At 44.7% G+C, this 24,243-nt stretch overlaps 1 protein-coding gene across 7 annotated transcripts in view; it reads right to left on the bottom strand.

Annotated features, from left to right (window-relative positions):
• Positions 1–24,243, bottom strand: part of LOC135905524 (tudor domain-containing protein 7-like) — a 151,945-nt gene that overhangs the window by 102,020 nt on the left and 25,682 nt on the right. For 6 of the 7 annotated variants that reach the window (XM_070535523.1, XM_070535529.1, XM_070535527.1 and 3 more), the window contains 2 exons: positions 16,376–16,411; positions 10,911–11,059 (listed from right to left, as the gene is read on the bottom strand). In XM_070535523.1, the coding sequence (XP_070391624.1) occupies positions 10,911–11,059; positions 16,376–16,411 (185 nt within the window). The remainder of the gene's footprint in view (positions 1–10,910; positions 11,060–16,375; positions 16,412–24,243) is intronic. The other variant, XM_070535528.1, reaches the window with a different exon arrangement.

Here is a 24,243-nt window from a genome sequence, read left to right as displayed (position 1 = left end):
GCTGACAGCGACGAATTCTTTCAATGAAAAACACGGCACCGCACTGCAAGAAGCCTAATAGCGAACGTAGAAGCAGCTAGGCCTAACGTTGCCGCGGTGGTGGCTACGGCTACCAGCGGATCGGCGTGCGAGAGTGCCGGTTAGAGGCGGCGAGATAATCAAAATGGTGGTGGCTTTGATTAATGCCATTTCAGATCTGAAGTCAGGGCAATATGCATTGACTATATGGAGTACGTGGTGGTGCCGCGAAGCCGTGCGAATTATCGGGCATGTCCGAAAAGTCGGGCGTCTGGAAAATCGGTCGTTAACTACTCTGGAAATACCTCGTGCCGATGACACGCGTCAATGGCGATTCGTTGCGATTCCTCTGTTACTGGAGCCAGCATTAACACGCTTTCAATAAAATTACAGCTAATTTTCCCTGATAGAAGCACAAATTCCCCGAGTTTTCCCTGAGTATTTGCAGACTATTGAAATTCCCTTAGAAATCCCGGTTGACTAAATTTAATTAATTTAATTATGGGGTTTTACGTGCCAAAACCACTTTCTGATTATGAGGCACGCCGTAGTGGGGGACTCCGGAAATTTCGACCACCTGGGGTTCCTTAAAGGGACACTAAAGGGAAACAAGAAATCAGTTTAGACTAATGGAGCGTTGTTTGAGAACCCTGCAGGAAGTCATTTCGAAAAAATAGTTTCGTTATTAGATGAGAAAATGAAGGTCCAAGTATCAGTATTTGAATTCCGCGCCGAAATCCCAACGCCGGTACGTCAGTGTGACGTCAGGGATTCCAAAGTATGTTTTCGCATTTGGGCCGCGTTGGCTGAATAAAGGTTTCCGAAACTGGCCATGTTTAATATTTCATTCCTTTAGAACACAATGTAGTCAATCTGTACCGCTATAAATAATTAGTAGGCCCTAGAAGATGCCATCAAAATCCATGACGTCACAGCCCCCAGGTGCGGGAACTCAAGTAGGCGTCGCCACCCGTATTTCGTTCTTGCGCTATTTCTGGCTTACCAAACGTCTTATCGTTGTAAGAGTGGTGTTTTTGGTGTTGTAGAACGGTAATTTACTGATGCAGAAGAAATCATTTTTCACTTTAGTGTCCCTTTAACGTGCACCTAAATCTAAGTACACGGGTGTTTTCGCATTTCGCCCCCATCGAAATGCGAATTCCCGGTTGGTAGACACCCTGCAAGCCAAACACCAGAGAACGAGCTTGTCACGGCTGCTCATATATCTCAAGGTAGTTCGCAAACGGAACATTCAGCCGCCAATCCCGATCTGCAGAGGGCATTCGCGAGGCGCGCGGATGAACGTACCTGGGCGCCGAAGCGGGCTATCAGCGTCGGACGTCGCCAAAGGGATAACAGTACGGCCTAGCAGCTCGAGCGTAGTACCACTGTCCTTCAATAGTTTTCTGGTACTATTTACGCGCACACACGGCGTACATGCGCGCCACTTCAAAACTGAGCGCCGTCGGCGACGCAGGAGCTCTCAAATGCCTCCGCAAAGGCGCACGCCGTGTCGGCTTTCGTCCTTTCCTTTCGGCGTCGTCTTCCCTTCGCCTTTCGCCTCTCCTCCTCCGCATTTCTTTGTCGTCGTCCCACAAACCTCCAGCCAAGACCACCGATGCGTCTGGTTGCAACCCTCTCCCACCACCGGTGAAAACTGATCGCCGTGTGTCCGCGAGGTACGAGCTCGCCGCATAGTGGGGACGCAGGAAGGACGCCGGCGATTCCCGCACTTGGGTAACTTTACCCGCGAGGGCAAGTATCAAGGTTCGGCGCGGGTGCAAGCAGTCATTCTCGCACAATACCTGGCGGCAAGTTGCCGCTTTGCTGAATTAAAACAGTTCCAGTGAAGACTTAATTATCCTCAGTCGATAGCAAGGTCGCTTATACCTAGGGTTCGGCACACTGTTACACCATTAAAAAAATTTGGGGGGAATTTTTTGACTAATTTTCTTCCGCTTCTTCTGTGGTCAATTTTTTTGCTTTTTCCTGAATATCCTATTATCTTAATTTTGTAGACGCTGACACATGCTATATGTCTGCAGATCCTGCTCTTCAACAGTGCAGGTGCATCAATACATGGAATAACAAAGTTTTTGAGAAGCATTCCAACAAACGCAACACAAGAATTAAAGGAGCAAGTGCATTTGACATTTGAACACTAACAGAATAACCCACCATGGTGGCTTAGTGGATACGACAAGGTCCCGGATTCGATTCCCGGCCATGGTGGCTGCATTTCGATCGAGGCGAAATGCAAAAATGCTCATGTGCCGTGCATTGGGTTCATGTTAAAAATAAAGAGCCCACCCCAGGTGGTCAAAATTATTCTTTGTCTATCATTATGCGTGCCGCATAATCATACCGCAGTTCTGGCACGTAAAAAACCCTGAATTTAATCTTACTACCAATATAATGATACTTTATTCTGTAAGTAGATACAGCCACACATTAGTATCAGTCAACTAGACCATTCACACACTGCAGTGGCCGGAATTCGAAGTGCTTGAACCAGGATTCCTCGACTTCCCTGAATACCCCCTACAGAACCAGCCTCATCACAGCACCAGGGCTCAGGCAAAACCTTCACTTCCCCAGCCTCGGAGTGCATGTACGATTAAACCTCGATATAACAGAATTCTCGATATAATGAAATATTTTACCTTTATTAAACTTTCTGTTCACAGAACAAGTATTTAGAACCTCAATAACATGAAGCGTGTTTATACACTACTGTACTTCAAAAAAAAATTACTGACACCGCCAAAGGAATACTGAGACAATAAATGGAAATTCCGCAGATGCAGACGGTCAAATGGTTGAATTACAAGCAGCTGCTTGCAAATCCACCTCTAAAACAGTGCGCTGCAAGACCAAAAGCGACCGCCGAAGTGGAGTGGCGTCGTGTTCCTTATATAGTCTTATTGCGCCCCACGCGCTGTATGCTTTGGGTGCCAGGGTAAGCCGAGAAGGACGGTGGTTTGATGAGCGCCGTCTTTCCGCGCAAGCTAGGGGAAGGGGCATAAGGATGCAGAGCGAGCTCACCGTAACGCAACGAAGCACGAGAGAGAGAGAGCGCGTACGCAGCCCACCCGCCCTGTTTTAGAGGTAATCTGCCGCCTGTGCACGAAGCAGGCGGGCCGAGACTTCGTCGCTTTATGTGCACTGCAATATCATGTTTCGGAGACACGTTGAAGTGAGGAGATGAACCAATCGCTCCTCGCTTGTAGTTGCATCCCACTGCTGGCAACACTGCTGTGATTGGCTGTTTACACCGCGAAAACTGCAGGTCAAGGATACCACGATAATGAGGAATGGGCTGACAGCCTCGTCAAAACTATTCTCAACTGGGATGATTTATAGCCACCAGTGGAGTACCTCTGTCAGGAGGGGATTGGACAATTATAGCAAGGCAATCGTTTTTCATCTGTAATCCGCCCAAACTGGTGCGTCTACGCCGGAGGCGGGGTCAGTGTGCCATCTCCCCCTCCCGTGTTCATGCCTATAGCCGGGTACAATTAGAAAAAAGGGGTGTTTATTCCTCCAAGTCGGATGCACAGGAGCCTCCACCAATGGGCGCGCACTCCAGAATGACATCACGAGCCTGACGGCCGATGACCCCACCGATGGAGAAGATGGCCGCCCGTGCTTCGAACTGGGCCGAGTCGCGTCAGTCGTGTGCTTCTGCCCCTCGTCAAAGTGAATTTCCAAACTGATTGTAGCAGTCTACCATGCCGGAAATATTATTGCGAGCTTATGATGCATCATTCGTGCCAGATGCACTTATTCTGAGCCGTGATCTGGCAACAAAAGATCGCAGCGAGCATCGCTGACGCTGCACTACGCTTCGTCTCAAAACACAATCCTGCGGCGACACACCACTACAAACAAACATTCTGCTTGTTTGTTCCATGTTTTGCTTTGCTCCAAAGTGAACTTACGACGAGGAAAGTTTACCAAAGGCTGGTGCCTACTGTCAGCGGTGGGCGTGTTCGTGTACTGTGTCGGGTACAAAATTATTTTTTTTAGAAACGTGATAAGGATAAAAAAAAAGATTGCCACGTCCTTGAATATAAGTTTATGAAAACACAAAACCAAAAGAAAATATAAATTTTACGCTATTTAAAACGAAGAGTATTTATTTAAAACGATGAATGAAGCATTTTTTTGCACCTTTCCTGCCTCGATCGTCTTCTCGCCACAGGTTTGTAATGGTCTCGATAAATGCATTTTTAATGTACTTGTTAAATAGCACCTCATTCATTGTACGCTCGGAAAATGAGTATAAATGTGTCGTGTACATGTAAACCAGCGCAAAAGCCATGCAGAGCAGCTCTTACTAGTTTGTTCCCTTTCAGTAAAGCTAAAACGCAGACGACACGCAGCGTTGTAGAAGGCACGGGGTTACTTTCCTCTCGCGCTCCGGCATTTGCTGTAGCATTCCAATCACGAGAGCTCTACCAAACCAGTCATCAAATTACAAAAGTATTATACCGAGACTCACGCGTTTCAGAAGCACGATTTTTTGAGCGGGACTAATTTAGTTGCGGAGGCTATTGGCTGTCGCACTTCGGTCATCTGGGCGGGGCCTCCCCTTTTTTCTAAAGTTGTACCCAACTACAGTGATGTGCATGACTTTTGGACAAAGCACCCTTTGGAGAGAAAGTGCAACAAACGTCTGGATTGGTAAAAACTAATGTCATCCGTCTCCTGACGCCGGATTGGGGGAAGGCGACTGAACAATGAGAACACAGGGGATAAAGAGAGAAGCGGATACTGAGAGTCATCGGCTGCTACAACTTCTTCATGAACTTATTTTTCTCTGGTTCTTTGAAACTCTTGTAAATATATAATATAAACTTGTGTGTAAAACATCTTGGATATCGGGCCCAGCCCTACATTCCCACACTCCTCCAAAAGGAAAGGACATACCAAATCTTTGGACCCCCGAGTCGCAACAACACTATCAGGCATGGGGACAGAGTAGATGCGAAAGCGTGGCTGGCTTCGCTTCATACTCTCGATGTAAAGATATGTGAAGATGTGATGGCACCAGTGCCACAAGGGAGGAAGAAAGTGCCAGAATCGTAACACCTGCAGTGATTCCATATGTTCATAAGGTCTCCCATAACCTCAAGAAGGTGGCAGGCCGGTATGGCGTACCCATTGCCTTTGCTGCCTCTGTCAAACTGGGCCGACTCTGTTCAAGAACCACTCGCGAGGAGACCGGTTCGCAAGGCTGTGGCAAGAAACATGGCATGTCCTACATAAAATGCGCTACGGGGGTGGTGTACGAAATTCCCTTTGAGTGCGGCAAGTCCTACATAGGACAGACTGGACGCTGCATAAATGAACAAGCCAGGGAACACGAACTAAATCTAATGAAAGATGCGTGGCCCATTTGCCAGCGCACTGCAAGGCCTGCATGTCAAACCACATTTTTCTGACATTAAGATTCTTGGCAGAAGTAGAAATCGAACACCATGTGAGCTAATGGAAGCTTACTATATAAAAAAGAAAGGTTGAAGTTGCATTAGCAATACATCTATCGTGCCCTACAAATCGTAAACAAGATCGTTTGACCGCTGGATAACGTAGATTTGTGAACAGCCTGCCCATGTGTGTATGTGCATTACATATATTCATGGGTCGCAGCCCAAGTCACACCAGCTGGTCCATGTCTTTATGTGTCTTCCTTTTGCAGTCAAACCTCGATATATCGAACACGGATATATCGAATTACTGCGTATATCGAACGCTTTCTATATCACGTGGAAAATCGCATGCATTTTTAATTTTTTATTTCGAACGGGGCCGGATGTAAAATGGATATATCGAACTCCGCCGCCCCAGACCAAGTGCGCTCTGTTGACAGGAGGCGAGCTTTCCCGCAACACTCTCGAAGATAGCGGCGGCGCGATGGGCGTTCCAGACTGCTGCGTACGACAGCTCCCACATAGGTTGCGCCGAGGGCGCCATTTGAACGTAGCGGCGTACACACGCGGCGGCTTGGAGCCAGCCACGGCCGGTCTCGAGGGGAGCGCGCGCTCCCCGGCCGTAAGCCAGCCCGGCCACCTCAATCACACGCGCCCGCGCCCCCGCCGTGCGTGCGTGATCGAGGCGGCCGTGGAGCCAGTTGTAGCGCTTTGTCGGTGCTGAGCCACACAGCATGTGCATTGAGGATTTCGTTGGCGGTGACAACAGCACCGGAACAGTGGCGGAGTCAACAGACGTGGAGATCGCGGCAGAAGTGACTGCTGAGCGGCCAAACGAAGACGCTGCCGAGGCTGATCCAGCAAGCGCTGATGTTGCCCCGCTCCTAACTGCAACTGAGGCTGTAGCTGCTTTGGCCGTTGTACGCCGCTACTGCGGCGCAATAGAAGGCTCTGGACCGTCTCTTGTGGACCGTTTGGACTATGTTGAGGACGCCGTGGTCAAGCACGCAGTTGCCAATATGAAGCAGGCTATGCTGCTTCAGTACTTTCAGCGAACGAAATAAATACTTTGTTTGAAGCTTCATGCGAGTATCTTTTGCGCCACGATTGGTTCATTGATTGATTTGTGCTAGTTTTTGACGCGTTTTCTACTTGATTTTATATATCGAATTCTGGCTATATCGAACTATTTTGCGATCACCGCGCTGTTCAATATATCGAGGTTCGACTGTATGTGGTTTTAACTTGTGGCAAAAGACATGTCTTTTAATTTCGTGACAGTTTCCATTAAACAAAGCTTTTGGCCATTTTAATCATGAACTTGGAGCCTGTTGGGCTAGCAAAACCTAACAAAAAGCTGTGTTGGCTGAGACAAAAGTTATTTAAAGCGTCCTTATGCATGAAAAGTTTGAGCAGCAAAACCGATGTCAAAGTGAGTGCACCGGGACATGGTAGGCAGGAAACACTGCTGCACCATTTGTCGCGTTGGTAAGTAAACAACTCCGAAAAACATGAGGGCTCACAATTCCTTCTGCGCAAAAGTGATGAGGAGGGAGTAAATGCACGTTAACATGATCAAGCATGCACTGGGGGCAGGGGGAGGGGTGGGGGGGGCAGGACACACGTAGCTATCTGCCTTTTCCTTGCGCGTGTCCAGGCACAAGCCATGCGCCGAATCGATCTTGGCGGTAATCTCTCCGCAGCAAGCCAAAATGGATGTTGCTTCCAAGAACACTGTGTTGCTCCTGCACATATAGTCTTAGCAGTCATGTAACCTCAAGTTTCCGAGACAAGACACAAAGCGCTCACTTGTGTTGTGACTGCGAGTTCGTGGTCATCGAATGAGATCTCTTAATGTTTGCCCGAGCACGCGTGACACTGATAACATTATGAACCTTACTTCGTAAGTCACTTTGCTATCACCATCAATGCTCCACCTTTCTGGCGAAACTGACTTTTTTTTTTTTGGCTATGGACCACTATGCGCATTTTTACTTTTCTGTTTTTAATATGTGGGCACCTGCTGCAGGCACTAAACGCGGTCAGCGATGGCATCCAAGATTTACGGCGTTGCGCATCACAACATGCAAATCTCGAACGCCATGAACAACATCGATGCATTGCTCTCGGTGCAATCTGCATCGCATGTGCTGGCGCTCATAACCACGCTAGTATAGCCTGACCTTCTCGCGATTTTTTTATAAGTGCTTACTAACAAGATATTATCCACTCGGAATGATCTGGGAATTTGGGATCTGGGTTTTTAATGCTGAAACTTTAAAACCTCGAATTAACAAAATTCACAATTTAAGACAGTTTTCCGCTGCAAGTACAACTTCGTTATATCGGGGTTCATTTCGCTGAAATATGTATATTTTTGGCAGGAGTCATTGATGTGCCGCTTCGTATTGCCTTGTATGTGATCATTTTAATTAAAAGACAGAAATGAAGCAAATTCTAAATGTGTTCTTAACCATTTGAGGGTCAATGACTTAAATATACGGCATCGCGAACATGTCCAAAAATAGTCAATGCCATATATTTATGGCGCGTCTGTATGTTTAAAAAGCGTGCCAATTTCCTAAGTCTTTCTTTTCTGTCATGTGCTGCCACTATGTGGAAATACAGAGAATTTTTTTCATGCGCCCCCCACTCGGTTTTTGTTGCATGGTTTGTTTTAGAGCTAGTTTGCTCCTGCACGTCTATACACTGCCGCTCGCGCATTGGCGCACGCGCGGGCAGGCGGCGGTTTGTTCCAGGGGCGGTGTCGGCTTCTTTCGCTTGCAAAATTGATGGCTATCTCGTTACGAATCACTCAAAGGGCTACCACTCGTTTCTCGCTCATTTAGTGCTCACAGGGCGCACATACGAAGGATGCCGCCATGCATGCGTTTCCGTTGCTTTTTTTTTTTTATACTCGCGAAAACTAATTGCCTCTGGTTGGCGACAAGATGGATAGCGGAAGTTTGTCACACCTTTTGCTTTTTTTATGGGCACACGACCACAGTTTTCTTGAGTGCGTGCACCTACACAGTTCGATTATGCTATGGACGTAAATATTAGTGCAAGAGCAGGAATGGGCGAGAGTTGCGAAATATTCTCGTGTGCACATTTTCAAAGCCTTGAACTATGTGTATATCAATGCATTAAATTTTTTATTCTTAGAGGCTTATCTCTTTTTTTATTGTTGTTATTCATGAATGAAAAGAACATACATACCACCGCAAAATATGTTTTTTCTCACTTTATGGTCACCCTAGAAAAATTAAGGTGAATTTTTTTTCTAAATAAGTCCCTAAGAAGAATTGGAATCTGCAATAAAAAAATCTACCTTGGGCGGTCGCATATGGCGAAAAAGATGACCCTCAAAGGGTTAAAGTAATTGTATAAAGTGGCAGCAAATAAATTTTGGAATATTATTTCACAAATTAATTCGTGTGTTAACGGCATATTGTGCACTCGCTACTGGTTTCTATTTCACTTCTTCATTATTTGTTCAAGAAAGCTGAATATTGTGCCATAGTTTATAACATAACTAGTCAAAGTAATGAAATTTATACTATCAAGTATCCACAGTTCTTAGATAAATACTTTAAGGCAACACGGATTCTGCAAAATTTCACAATGTTTATGAAATGGATATGGAAAATAAAACAAAACAAAGAAAATTTTATCTCTCAGCTCATATCTTTAAATGATATTTTCACACATTAAGTGGCTGAATCGTCGAGTTCACTGCCTTGTATTTGTTCTTCTAGCACTATGCAGGTCCCTTGCGATTTGCATGAACAAAAAGCATATCATATCCCAACTTGATGGAAAAAGAACTATATTGCCTATGCTATACATGCAATGTGCTTAACAGCCTACGTGTTGAAACAAATGTGGAGAGAGCCAAACTGGCTCGTGCTATGAAACACAGGTGCCTAAATTATTGACTGAGAAATTGATGCCATTAAAATGAAACCAAACAAAGCAATAAAGATAGCATCTTCCATTACAGTTCTACCAATTTCTATTTAATGGTAACTTCCAGTGGAAGTATATTATGGCATTCCTGAAACCCAATAGACCAGCGTATTTAAATTTACGTTCACACCAAGTTTACTGGCTTGAGTTTCATCATTGCACCTTTAAATAAATTACTCAAGGTTCGAAAGTGAGATGAAACAGCTAGCTAGTGGTGAGTATGGAAGTGTTGTGTTCAACAATGTGTTCACTATACATTGGCAGGCAACTGTTTGGAAAGTGTAGTACAGTCGTTCATATTACATTTTAACATGCAGGCATGGTCAACACAGGATGTACCTTCCCTTTACGATTTTTTGTTTAGCAGCAACTCTTGCAAAAAACCTGATGTAGCGAAAATCTGCCTTTTGCAAATAATCTTCAAGTTCTTTTTGCAATTCCTCCTTCCTGAACAGTTAGCAGGCGATGTGCCCCGCTCGGTGACAGTCACCAGCTTGCTTCACCACTTTCCCTCTCTGCTCATTGCATGTGTGTGCTTTCAACATCGAACACCAATAAGCTGTGTGTGTTCAGCTTGCAGCTTCACAATAACCAAGAACTCGACCATGCTTCACTTAGGCTCACGGGCTAATGGCTGAATCGACAGGTCCAGGCCGGGCTCGTGCAGGCCAATACATGGCACTTTTGCGCTTCAGTTGGGCCCAGGCCTGAAAAAAATGGTCCGTGCAGTGGTGACTACCATAGAAGCTGTGAAGCCATTGTATGCTTTTGAGGTTCGTTGAACAGCACAGAGTTTTCACACGCTGTATGCCAGTGCAGGTGGCACATTTTTATGGAAAATGATACTCTATGCAGCGTGTTATCACAGCTTACTTGGTCTCAACAGTCGGCCGCTGAGATCATTATCCCTTCACATACCAAGCTCATACTATTCCTGTAGCATTTCAGGCTATGCATTTCTAACGGGCATGTCACAAAATGACATGGGCTTTCGCATTCTGTAACTACAGCACAAGCTCTTGCCGAAAGCTGTGAAATGCTTGACCATGTTAACAAAAATTATTTGGACTGCCAAAACATGGCGACCTCAATAACAAAATTTAGCTTAGGCATGCTTGTAGTTTACAACTTTGTTAAATTAAGGTTTCAGCGCACTTCCATAACTTCAGGAACCCATGAATAAAAAAAGAAGGAAAAAAAGATGAAAACGAGCCCGAACTGTAGTTTCTGAACAGTTGCATAAAGAAATAAAATTTTCTTCTTTGGCCCACAACAGTGTACTTGCCGTTTAAAGAAATGAAATACTATTGCAAAGTGCTTATGAATTCCGAGAGTGCATTCATCTGAAAGCGGATATACTCGGCAGCTATATAACTTCTGCAAATTAGAATTAACTTCCGGACCTCTCAACACCTTATCGAATAATGCTTGGCACAAAAAGACCTCATCCCTGTCCCAGAACTTGAAATGAAATGCTGTTGTGCTCACTTTGTCATTGACTGCTATGTCTGAGGACTGGCTGGTGGTTGAGCTTTTCCGAGACCAGTTGTGTGAATTCTGCGCTGGTCTAGTGGACGTTGTGCCAAAACTTCTTTGCTGTGGTGGATGGTATAGCTCGTAGCCTGGTCGTCGCTTGTCTGATAGGAAAGGAAGGAAAAAATATCCAAGGTTTAACGTCAGCAAGAAGAGTCTGATGGTATCACTGAATAAACTGATCGCAAACAAAGGCATACAAAGCATAATAATTCAGGCACAATACAAACAGGAACAAAAAACAGAGGAAAGGTACTAGCTCTTCAAAAAGGACACTAAAGATAAATGCTAGATCTTAGGCAGATAAAGCATCCTTGCAAAACTCAATTTTGTGTGAATTTCAAGGCTAGAGGCAGATGCCATAAGGCAAAATGAAGGCAAAACCTTTAATTTTTTACATTTCGCACCAGGACACTAATGCTGGTACGTCAGTGTCAAGTCATAGTTTTCAATGCAATTTCTTTTAATTGGTCTGTTGCGGCGCAGCAAAATTGCTCTCAACTTGCTTTAAGTTCAGTCCGACTCCTTTAGAATGCTACATAGCTCATCCCTACCAGTAAAATTACAGTTAAACCTCAATATCACAATCCTCAATATCAAGAAATTCTCAATATTGGCACATGCACTTATCTTTATCGGGCAACCACGTTCCGCCGCCTAACAAATGTTATCACACAACGCGGGACGCGCCTGCATGTATCTGAAGTTTCTAGAAAGTTATTGATGCTTCAACCCACTGTCTGTTGTCGCCGAACCTTATGTTATCCGATTTCATCACCTAACGCGAATGGTGTAGAACTTTGTGAAAGGCACACGGGTCCCGACGATTAGTCTGGAACATTCGACGACTGCTGTATAAAAGCCGACGCGCTTGACGCGCTGATCAGATTTTCGACGATCGCCAACCGCGTTCGCCGCTATCATTGTGCTATAAGTGTAGCCTGTTTTTGTGGACACAGGTTCGCCCAATAAAAGTTAGTATTGTCCTTCACAGTATTGCTACTGTGTTCTTCAACGTCACCACCACGTGACAATATAACAATTTATTTAACTTTTCATAACCTCTTGTCCACAGAACACCATGTATTTAGAATCTAGACATAACAATGTGTGTGTGCAATTTCAATACAACGAAATTTCACTTCCACCACAAAAGAACGCCGAGACAATAAATGGAAATTTCAGCTGAAGCAGATGGTCAAATGATTGAATTACAAGCTGCTGCTTGCAAATGCAGTTCTCAAATCTCGCGGCCCAACTGTCGAAGTGGATCATATTCCGTATAAAGGCCAAGTGCGATAAGATGCTATTGCCCCTTGCGCACTTCGTGCGTGCGTTAGGTGCAAGAGAAAGTGTGTGAGGGTGAGACAAGAAGGTGCCTTCACAAGTACCCGCCTTCCCGTGCAAGCAAAGGAAAAGAGGGGAAGGGGAGAGAGCTCACCCGATCAAGCACGTGCAAGGGGCCAAGTAGGGGTAAGTTAGCGCACGCACGTCTCAGCCGGCCGTGGCTGCACATGGCTCTAAGCACGGCTGAGTGCATACACGAAAGCGTGGCTGGCTTCAACGATATCTTTACATCGTACCGCGAACGTGAAGATATTGTCGCCATGGCATAAAACTGCATCATTCGTCACAGACTCCCAAATTCGTCAAAATGAATTGTTTTATCATTCACATTTGCTTTTCTCGATTGCCCGATACTCCGGTAAATTCTGCAGCCCCATTTGTGTAAGAAAAGTCGATCGGTGCCTGTTTTATTTGCATAAAACGTCAAAAGTCAATATTACGAAATTTTGAAACAAAGCCAATTGCCGATTTTGCCTAGTTCATTATACCAAGGTTTAACTGTATTAATGGCTCGAACACACGCCATCTTCACAAGAAAACCAAAAACAGAAAAGAAAAAGCCAAGACTCTTACTTGCCATGTCATCACAGATGTACACTTTACTGTCCAAGCCTAATGTCTTATGCTTCAGCAAATGAACTCTCATTTACACGAGACTTCACATGTATAGGCTGCACATAAATATTACCTGTTGTGCGATCACAAACTGACAAATATTACAGAAGACAAACAAAAACTACTAAACAAGGATCCCTTACTCACTTCTTAATTTTCTTTTTCAATTAATTTGAAAGATTGTCTGCCATGTTTACAGTCATTCTATATGCACTGGTGCATACTAAAAAAAATTGTTTTTTATTACTTCAGGGTCATGCGTGATTGATTGATGCATAACTGCAAGCATTTCTTTATATGGTAGGCCTCAAGTACAATTAATTCACTCACCGTTGCCACTATGTCAGTCATTTTATTGTACATCCATACACGTTTAAATAATGCAGCTTTTCTTTTTTCCACTGTCTCTATAGCTTTTTCCCTCTGCACACATACAATGCAAATAAGAGGTGCATAGGTTGTATAGCCGAGCACAGTTGGGAGTTAACACCCACATAATTTTCTTTCTTCGTCCTTGTTCGTGCCATGCTTCCATTCTTATGATGAATCATTACCAACTAGCCCAGCTATGTTGTTATGTCTGTGAAGGCATATGAAAGTCCAAATAAAGCAAGAAAATACACTTGGAATATGCTTCACGACAAAAGATAAACCCAAAATAGCATACTGCTGCACCAGCACTGCAGCTGCCAGCAGGAATTTAGGCCAGTTTTAAAACAATCAATAAATAAAAAGCCACAAGTGTTCATTACTATAAGCACAAAAGAATGGTTGGGTTTTTCATCTTGTTTTCTTCATTACTGAAAGAAAAACTTCAATGAAACAACACATTTTGAATTTGCACCCCACAGTGACAGTTGTCACAGTTGTGACATATTGTCGCATATTGTCACAGTTGCGACAATACGCTTGCAATTACACCAACAAAGCATCATAAAGGGGAAAAAGACAATGCACTGCCGAAAACCAGTGAAGCAGCAGCTGTTGGCAATCATAACAAGTGCAAAACTTTCCACATATTGCACCGAACACCAAATGAAAAGAGACAAACTAGTGTGCAGCAACAGAGGCCGAAACTGTTACAGCAATGCATCTGCGATCCTGTATTACACCATAGCTAATAACATGGGAAAGTGGTTGGCAAGTTGGTGTCTATAGTTTCACATAAAGCTCCGAGTGCAGAAGCAGCTTGTCCATTATTTGCAAATGATAATCTATCCCAATAGGTTGATTATATTGTTGCATTTAAGTGCATTAAACTTTAAACTCTGACAAAAACAAACTGGGTGAGTTGGTTTCTATGGATTCAAAATGTCTCTAACTGAGCACCAAAAGTGAGGAGAAAGGTATTTAACACAACACAAGCACTGTGTGAACTAGTACTTACAATGCATTTAGAATGCACCTGAATATGCAGTAATGAGCCCAAAAAATAAATATATGCCAGACAAAAGAGGCAACCAGTTTACTGGGCCATGTAAAACTTTCCCTGTTGGTTTCTTACAGCCTACAACTTTCTAAATGCAAAAACAAAATTTATTTTGCGATTCAAGCACTTGCAACACCCTACTGCATGCAAAAAAAGGAAATACAGTCGGTTCTGGATATAAGGAACTCGAAGGGGATCGCAGAACAGTTCAATATATTGATAATTCAAAATATAAAATATGACTATCTGAAGCTTATCTCCGCATATATCCGAGTTTCTAGAGATCGTGAAGACGTGTGGATTCTCTTCTCGAAAGTCATGTCGACCACACAAAAGTCAACTTATATTTTGCTCATGAATGTTGCAAGTCACTCATGCGGCAGAATGGTCTTCGCAACGCTAAACCCGTGTCACTCTGACGGAAGACCGCGACGCACTTTGCCCGCCTTGTGGCTTGTGTGCGTTTTTATTAAGAAACGCTAGAAATGCATGCACATTGGAGGCAAACTAGGCTGTATGGATACATGCCATACCACCATGAGCACATTTGTACTGACACTTTGTACTGACATTTGTACTGCTGACACTTATGTCATAGTGCTTTGTGCTTGCTTTTGTTTTTGCCTGTAATGTTCAAATACCGTTTCATTTGTGTCAATGTTGTTATTGCGAATGCTTTACACATGCTGTATGATACACTGCGATACTGTTGCCAAGTCATTGTAGGGTGCGTCGACTTCTGTCAAGCCTTTCTTCTGGCTTTTTGTCGATGCACCCAACATCCTCATGACGATGTTGAATAAAGAATTGAACTGCGCATGAACGTGCCAGGCCACATGTCCATTACAGCACGTGACAGCCGCTCATCATACATCGGCAACAAGCCAGGTGAATGGTTGTCTCAGGTTTCAGAATCGGCTTTTTGTTGGAACCGGTCATCCTCGCTTCTTGACCATCCTAAAAAGTATGCGCATTATTTCATTTATGCTACTCAGCACTCCAACGCCTCGTGGCCGATGCGTCCCTTCTTTTTCTGCCCTTCCCCTCTGGCTCCTGCATTGGTGACTGCCAACACAACATACACGCTGTTAGTTCCGATAGTGGCATCCATCTTTTCAGAACATCCAAGTGCGCAAACATGAATGAAACGCGTTCAGCGTGGACCTGCAAATCGCACAGTAACAAGTCTTGGCCGCCACTGCCACAATGGGCATTTCCGTGAGGTGTGGATGTGTCATGTGGTGATATTGTTAAATTCAAACTAATGTAAAGATCTGTCCAAGTGGAGGTTGGGGTCGGATTCGATTTCGCCACTTGTGGAATGCCTCTGTCCACAAGAAGACAAACCCGGAGGCACAGAGCGTCCCCACAGTTCAGCATCCCGTGCCGGCACCGCTCAGTGAAAATATTGAGTGCCATCCATGCTTTTTTGTGGAATGCATATCAGACCGAAAGGCCTTTCGCATTCTTGAAACAGTGGCGACTTGCTCTTGCTGTTAACGAATGGCCACAGTTTGCATGAGCCATCCACATGAGCTGCAAGCAAGACTGAGAGCACCGTGCTCATTTTTCCTCCATGGCATGTACTGACCTTCAGATTAAATATCTTGTATGACATTCCACATCTTGTTTGACAATTACATTTCAAATTTGTCGGCATTAAATATTTACGATGACGGGAGAAGTGATCACACAATCGTTAGGAGAAGCGCACTTGCAAGGGTGCAGCATGTCACAGCAATTGATGTGCCGAATGTGTCAGTGAATGGGAGTTTGATGTAGCGTAGTACTACGTTGGTATATTTCCAAAGGAATTTTACAACTGTTCAATATATCCGAGTTTGATACATCCAGGATCGACTGTAATAGGCATAAAAGCAGTTGCCAGCCTGTAACTACTTATCACTTCAAAAAAGAAGAAAAGGATAATCAAAAATGCTAAAAGAAAGCAGATTCCTGGCCAAAGTTAAACATCTGGCTTCTATATCCCAAATATTAAAATCAAATAGAAGCAGAATGCAATACTTACAAATGGTATACAATGTATAGGTATTTCTACCATATACTTGTGTAGGCAGAAAAAAGAGAGAGAGAGAGAGAGAGAAGACCTTCATTTTTCAGTATTCTCATACACATTCAAAAAATACTAGAATGCAACATTCAAGACTGCGTAATCAGGACACAGCACTTAGCAGAGATCATGGGATGAACGCTCTTACCATATTTTCCAATGCATGCTGATACGAATTAAGTAGGTATGTTTACAGTTGGCGAGCAAGTTGCAAATAAACGTTAACCTTCATATTCCACTTTATTCATCTATAAATGTGCTCTGCGTTGCTATGAATTTGCCCAATGGTTTAACGAGGAAACAGCAGTGAAAGCTTTAATGATCGAACACACAAAATAACATTTCCTCAGAAGGTTCGCTTGGCAATGACAACTTTGCCAGGTTGCCTTCACAAAGGTTTGAGCAGTTTCATATACAGTTAGAAATGCAATTTTCTTTGTCTTTTCCAAACGTTATACTTGTGTGGGTGAGTTAAGTTAGTATTTGTTAGGGTGGGCTATGTGTGTAAAAACACAGTACATTTGTCACAAGTCTGGTTCACTTCCATTATAGAAAGCAGTAGCTTCAAATAAAAGACAGTACTTGTTCAATTCCTCTTTGCCTTCTTGTTATGCAATTTACTTTGTTTGCACTTATCTCACGGCGCAGACAAATGAAACATTGCGGTCTTCCCTTGTGTGCCACAAGCATTTTAGCAACACTCCCAAGTGCAAAGATTTCAAAGCCCAAAATAAACAACAACGATATCATTGCAGCCAATCCGCATATACAATTTGATCTTTTATTGTATTTTATTTTATTGCATAAGCATTCTTTAGCAGACTCCCCAGCCCTTTCAAGCGAAAAGTGTAATGGCTTGTATCTGCTTGTGTAATAGCTTGAAAAAAAATACAAGCCATTGTGTAATGGCTTGTGTAATGGCTTGTATCTCTCTGGCTGACACAAATACGTAATTTGCAAAGTTAAGACATTTCATCACTATGATAGTGTAAATGTAGACAACTGATAGCTTTTGAGTGATAAGGAACAAACAAAAGCAAAAGAATCAAATAAAAAGAGAATCCCCATAGAGATAGATACAGCTCTTTACAAAATGTATGGGAGAGCTTAGAGCAAGGGTTAGGTCAACTGAAATCTGGGGTGGGCCAACTTGAAATTTGTGGGTGGGCCAACTTAAATTAGGAGATAGGCCAACTTATAATATCTGGGGGCGAGCCAACTTAAATTTAGGGGTGGATCAACTTGTGGCCCAACTGAAATTTGGGGGCGGGCCAGCTTCAATTTCTAGGAGGGCCAACTTCAATTTCAAGGTGGGCCTACTTCAATTTCAGGGTGGGCCTACTTGAAATTTCGAGTGGGCACAACTGAAATGTTGGGCTGGACCAATTTGGATTCGGGGGTGGGCCAACTTAAATTTGGGGATGGACCAAGTTGAAATCTGGAAGTGGCACCAATTCAAATTTGGGGGTGGGCCAACTTGAGATTTAGGGGTGGCCCAATGTCCAATTGAATGCTGCTGAGCATCCTTCAAGTTATGAACAACCCGGAAGTAAGCGAGTGTGTTGAGAAACTTGGCGGCGTTTAACATAATAACGTTAAGGGCCCCGTGTTGTAGAAATTCCGGCGTCGGTGCCTCCCGTCCAGCCTTGACCATCGTTTTGGCAAAACTCATTCCAAACCACGCATACCCAAGCATGCAGGCCCTCCATGTAGCACAAAGTTACTGAACTAATTGAATTTCTCAAAGTAAAATACGTCAGAAAAATCATAAAGCACGACTTACAACCTACAGACATGATAGCGTCAGATTGTAATTTGAATATATATGAAAACATAATCCTGTTATGAAGAAACTCAAAGACAAACCCCTTTTCCAACATTTCTACCATTCACAGAGCGACCATGGCCTTCGAGATTCGCATGTGTCGGCGCATGCAAATCTCAAAGGCCATAGAGCGGCATGCCAGGTTCCTTGCAAGCCCTTCAAATGGTACACACCTCCGCCACATCGCAGTCCACGCACGAGGCTGCATTTCAACCATAGAGCTCACCTTCAAACACGGTGTTCGCTGCCAGCATTTGCTGGTAAACATTACGGTTACATAAGCTGCAGTTGCTGGGAAGCGTGAGAATCAGTCAGGGATGTTTGAATGCTATCGCATTTCACTTTTAAAGGTGAAGCTTAAGCGTCCTCCAAATTTTCATTAGGCCTTACAAAAGAGCAGTCAACACACAGGCGAGAGCTAATGTGGACAAGGAACGCATGCTTAACAAAGGTTTGCAAGAGCAACAGCGAGAGTGACATTGCATCGCGGTGATGCACTCTCCCCTCTTGCAATGCTTCACGGGCTACTGCGGCAGCTGGTGTTCCCTTTCAACCATTCTGCTCCGTCGAGGCGCACTCCTGCCTGGCATTAGGGCTGAATTGGTATAATTACACTGAAGGGGCCAGATGCAGCGAGAAAATCTGAAAATTCTCTACGAAAGCCTAAGCATTCTTTGCCACCAAAAAGGCCATGGGTAGACGCGCATGGGCCAAACAATGCTTATGCATTTGTAAACAATTCTCGGAATTTCTGTAGCTTTTATTAGTTATGTGCTAATACTGAGCTAACATTATTGCCTTGCAGGTGCATGCAATGTACAATGTATATATTAAAAAATTTTTTGCAATTAATTTCGAGTTGATAGTGCTTCTTTTGTCACTTTCTTTCATCTTCATAATGCTGTTAGTTTTAACCATGAACATTTCATGAATTCATGTTCAGTGTACTTGAATACACTCAGCCACTTGCTAATTATATGCCTCAAGTTGGTTATTCTTGATGATGTACAGGGTTTAGTGGCACAAGGGCCATGTATGGCCACGAGCACCAAGAAATGGTATAGAGTGACCGATGGATGAATAGCGTTAAGTAGATGTAACGTAGCTGTGTAGAGGCGTAAAAGTGATGACTGCATACCGTACTTATGTGCATAATGATCGCACTCGCGTAATGATTGGCCCCCTGAATTTTGTCATCAAAATTATTATTTTTTTTTCCTTTCCAAGGTAATGATCGCACCCTGAACTTGCCTCAGCGATATGTCGTGCGCCAAGCCTCACTAATTATGAACGCACTTACCATCTGTCGAATGCTACGCGAACGACTCTTCAAGACATACCAAGCAGTCTGCACGCACAAAACAGATTCTTAAGCAGACACCCTATTTCATTCCTTCCATTCTTTCCACACTTCCATGGAAAAAAAAAAGAAAAAAGCTACTACCAAACTTGCCTTGGCTTCATTATTTGTAGGCTTTATAATGATTGTGGTCAACAACAACAAAGATGCCTTTCGATTCCTCTCGTCTGCACTCATAGGCACACAACAAATCGTGAACGGCAACAATAGCAGCCACATTTACATTGATATGTTAAAAGTGTACCCTATTCATACGCCAACGCTTGTAAAACAGCTAAGATATTCGCCCATCCTTAGCAGAAACGTGCCATATCAGGATAGTAGTGAAGACAAATGCCGCAGTTTTCGCAGCATGCCTGTCATGCGTTTTTGTCACTGGCGGCTAAGCGTGCCCATCTCTGTTTCTGTCACCTCAAAGTGGACATGGCTACATTATTGCCACAAACTTGACGATATTAACTATAATAATCATTAGTGATACGGAAGAAACTGCTTCGATGCGAATAATGTACTCATGAAAAGAAAAAAAAAATTGCATTAGGCGAGTTTGGCTTGCTTCGCCGGCCACAATTTTTGTTTTGGTGTCCCGCACTGTTACAGCAGCAGCCGCCTGTTTATTGACCTGTTGTCATCCTGCAGCAAATGCGGGATGTTCACAAGTGGCAGCAATGTTCACAAGTAGCATCCCTTCCTTGTCTCTTCCCATATCAGAGCCGAGTGACGTACTGAGGCATAAGCCCAGCCTCCTTTCTTGCAGTGTTGTACTTTCTGCATTGGATGATTAGTCATGGTTAGTGACGAAACATGCACTGCAAAGAGAAATTTGTGTATGTGAACATTTCTCTCTGGCTGACAGCAAGTTGCCTCAAGATTGAACGAGTATGGCTTTTGGTTTGAAATTTCAGCCGTTTTTACGGCACCCAGCACCACAGTACTTTTGACATGATTGTTTACGTATACGCTGCACTTGTTTCTTAAAGATGGCCAAACATGGTGAGGGGCCCTTTAAGATGTACGCAATACATAGTAAAAGTCAATATTTTCATTATTAATTGAGATTTTGATGTATTGTCTTGGTGTTCACATATCTCAAGGGGATATTATACAGTCGAAACCCGCAATAACGAAATCACTGGAGAAAGCAAAACATTTCGCTTTTGCAGGAAGTTCGTTAGTGCGAGAATGAGGCAGACAAGACAGGGAAGGGAATTGGCTTGCAAAAAAAAAACAATTTATGGCCAAAAGTCAGTCAGTCAGCTTACTTTGCCGAGCCTTGCCTTGCAGCAATTTTACTGCTCTCGACTCACACTGCAAGAAGTGATCCATTGCCACGTCGTCATCATGCTCAACGAAAAATGATCGAATTACATCGCAGGCATTCAACACATCCCGTGGGTTCGCAGTCCTCTCTTGATTTGGTGTCTGGTGGTCGTCGGCGTCGTCGGCACCTTGGCAAACGCTACTTATGATGACCTCATCAGTCATCTCTTCATGGACGACAACACCTTCATCCACACAAACGAACTCATCGATGCTGAGGCCGTCCGAAACACCATCTGCCACGGCAAAAAGTTCATCCCATATGTGGGCCAGCGATGGCGGCACTGAGCCGTCAGTACTGTCAACTAGTGCACCTTCAGGCGAATCTTCTTGCGATGCCACTGGATCAGCACATGATGCTTGCCGAGTGGCAATGAAGCCGGCATGATTAAAACAATTGGCTATTACAGTTGGCGACGTCGCAACCCATGCGGCGGCCATCATCTCAAGCGCCATGAACATGTCCACTACGGTGGGACGCTTCAACTGGAGGTTCAGCAGCAGATGCTGAATCAGCCTCTCCTTGCAGGCGCACTTGACGCTACGAATGACGCCTTGATCAAGCGGCCGCAGCACGGAAGTGCAGTTCGGTGAAAAAAAAACCAAGCGCATGTTTCCCAGTTCCACGTCATCGACATGATGGGCACTGCAATTGTCCAAAAAAAGGCAGACCGATCTGCCTGCCTTCCGCATGGGAAGGAGAAGGTATGCTTTTCTAGCATAGCCGCTACCGTCAGCTCATACGCATTCCTGCGCGTGGCATATTGCTGAAACTCTTTTTCAGCCACCTGCAGCAAAGAAAAAATGTTTATCTTTGGGTGCAGGAGCCCACCTCTCGTTTTACAATCCACAAGTGTGCTCACAGGCTGAGCGTGAACCTCAGTCTCTTCTACGAGGCTCTGCCGGCACATGAGCATGTTGAGTACTTGAGCGATTTCCTGCACATAAACCCAGCAAGATAATACACAATGCAATCAACTGCTTCTGGCTCTGTGCAGATCTCAACAAACGCTTCATTGCACTATCTCAGCGGCAACCAGACCATTCATTTTGGCTTTCAAATCCTGAAGACGAGTCTCTTGTTTTTCACCTGCCTGAAAGGCAAGCTTCAAATCGGCCAAAGTGAGCACATGTGCTTCTCGAGCTCGCTCCACCTCGCAATTTGAAAACTTTGGTGGCTTAATTAAACTGTACACTGACAGCAAATTCACAGCATATTGACAGCCTCCATTCTCTCATCGATCTCAACAAGCCGCGGAGCGGTGAACAAACCGCCGGCACCAATATTCCCGGGAGGACACGTTTTCGCTGTGCTTGACGCTGCAACCGCAAGGGCTGACTTGGAAGAGTGGTTCTCGGGCATTCTAGTTCGCGTCAGCTCTAGGAAAACAACGCTCTTTGTGTCACCCATTTCAATGCGATGATATTCCCACGATTTGGAGGGCAGGCATACGAGTGACGGGTCGTGGAACAGCACATCAAAAGTTGAAGGCCCGGCTTCCTCTTGCACTTCACTTTCGTCCGCGCATTCATCCCCACGCACTGGTGCTGACGGCATGCAAGAGTCCTCGATCTCATCGAAACTGTCGCAACTGGAGCTGACACACGATGAGCTGTTCTTTTTCAATGGGGCGAGAAGCTGTCTCTCGGCTGGCCGCTTCCTAGTTTTCAACGTTTTAGACAAATAAGCAGGACAATCAGGGAACCTCGTGGGCACAGCGTCTTTCGCCAATAACGCACGACGAGGCGTGCTTACCAGGACGTGTTCCTTATGCTCTGCTGTCCAAGTCTTCGAAATCAGATGAGGCTCGAAATGCCACTCACACACAAAGTCCGTAGCCTGGAGAAGATGGTCCTTTCTTGGGATGGCGCGTTGCCACACGTTTAGTCGGTCTTCATCCTTTGGTGCTGAGAAGAGTGAGAACTTCTCACGGCGGGACTGGTATCCCGTAAAGGAGCGGGGAACAAAACACCTTTTGCCCATCACTACAGTTAATACGAATGTACGACAAAAAATGCAATCGGCAAAAGAAAAGACACGTGGCGTACAACAAGAGCAATGGCCAACTGCAGTCGCCCGCGCCACCCGCACTCCTACGCGCTGCCTGGTGACCCTCTAAACCGCTAGCGCCATCTCACGGCACTCCTTGAAAACACGAACCGGCGGTCGCCAACGTCACCCGCTGGAGAGGCAGCGCCGTTCAGACACCTAGTTTATTCTTCCAACGTGGGTCGACGGCTGCTGCCTCCCCGGAAATGACTTTGGCCACTATATCGTGGTGGGCTTTGACACGGCTCAACCAGCCAGGGCTAGCCTTAATATCACCGTGCCCGAGAATGCATGCGAAGTCCAACGCTTTCTGCTGAAGAACTCTGCCAGACAGCAGCACTTTGTTGGCACACTGTTCACAAAACCATGCCGCCTTGTCAACGTCTGGAAAAGCCGCAGCATTCACCGTTTTGTTTTTCGCACTCACACCATTTCCGAGCGCGCCGAGAATGGAGGCCTTGTTTTTCAGAATCGTCGATATCGAACTGCACGCAAATCCAAATTCTTCGGCGATATCCATTTTTTTCCTGCCCTCTTAAGCTTGGGCAATAATTGCAGCCTTATCCTGCAGTGTCATAAGTTTCCTCTTTTTGGCTGGAGGCAGCATCTTAGCAGGCTGTCAAAGCAAATGGTCCGATTGGCACAGAAACACAGAATTGACGCACTCTAGCACCAACGACACTGAGCACACGACCATGTGCGGCAGTACACAAAGCCCACTGATACTAAAGCGTTATTCGGGTTATCGGAGCCTTCTCGTGTAGTAGATGTCGATTTGGCTGCCACACACGCAGGCGTTTCGCTCCGCATTTAGCACAAGCTGTAATGGCACACAGGATTAAATATAGTGTGCTCACTGCAAGATCGCCTACGGTTCTTGTCTTTTTTTATTTGTATCATTTAAATGCTAATTGCATTTTTGGCCCAGACACTGCGCAGTCACTCGTTGCGACGGGCGAACGACCACCATCATCATCATCGCTGTCGTCTGTCACGAGAGGTGGTGCGAGACTTTTTTTATTGTAAACAATGATGGCGGTGGCCAGGCAAGTGTGCTGTGGCGGTAGTTAATGCAATTTAAGCGCACAACGAATGCATTTGAGCAGTTTCCGGACACAATGTTACATGAGTAGATTATTTGCGCACTGTCGTTTCAGAAAATTTCTTGATGAGGGATTGCTATAGAAAAAAGTTTCGTTGTCGCGAGATAGGAAATGCATTGATTCCTATGGCTGTTTGCCGGGGATCCGAAAATATTTCGTTGCGGCGAG

This window comes from Dermacentor albipictus, chromosome 3 (genome assembly GCF_038994185.2).
Source record: "Dermacentor albipictus isolate Rhodes 1998 colony chromosome 3, USDA_Dalb.pri_finalv2, whole genome shotgun sequence".
NCBI classification, from domain to species: Eukaryota; Metazoa; Arthropoda; class Arachnida; order Ixodida; family Ixodidae; genus Dermacentor; species Dermacentor albipictus.
This window is presented reverse-complemented; position numbering and strand designations above follow the sequence as displayed.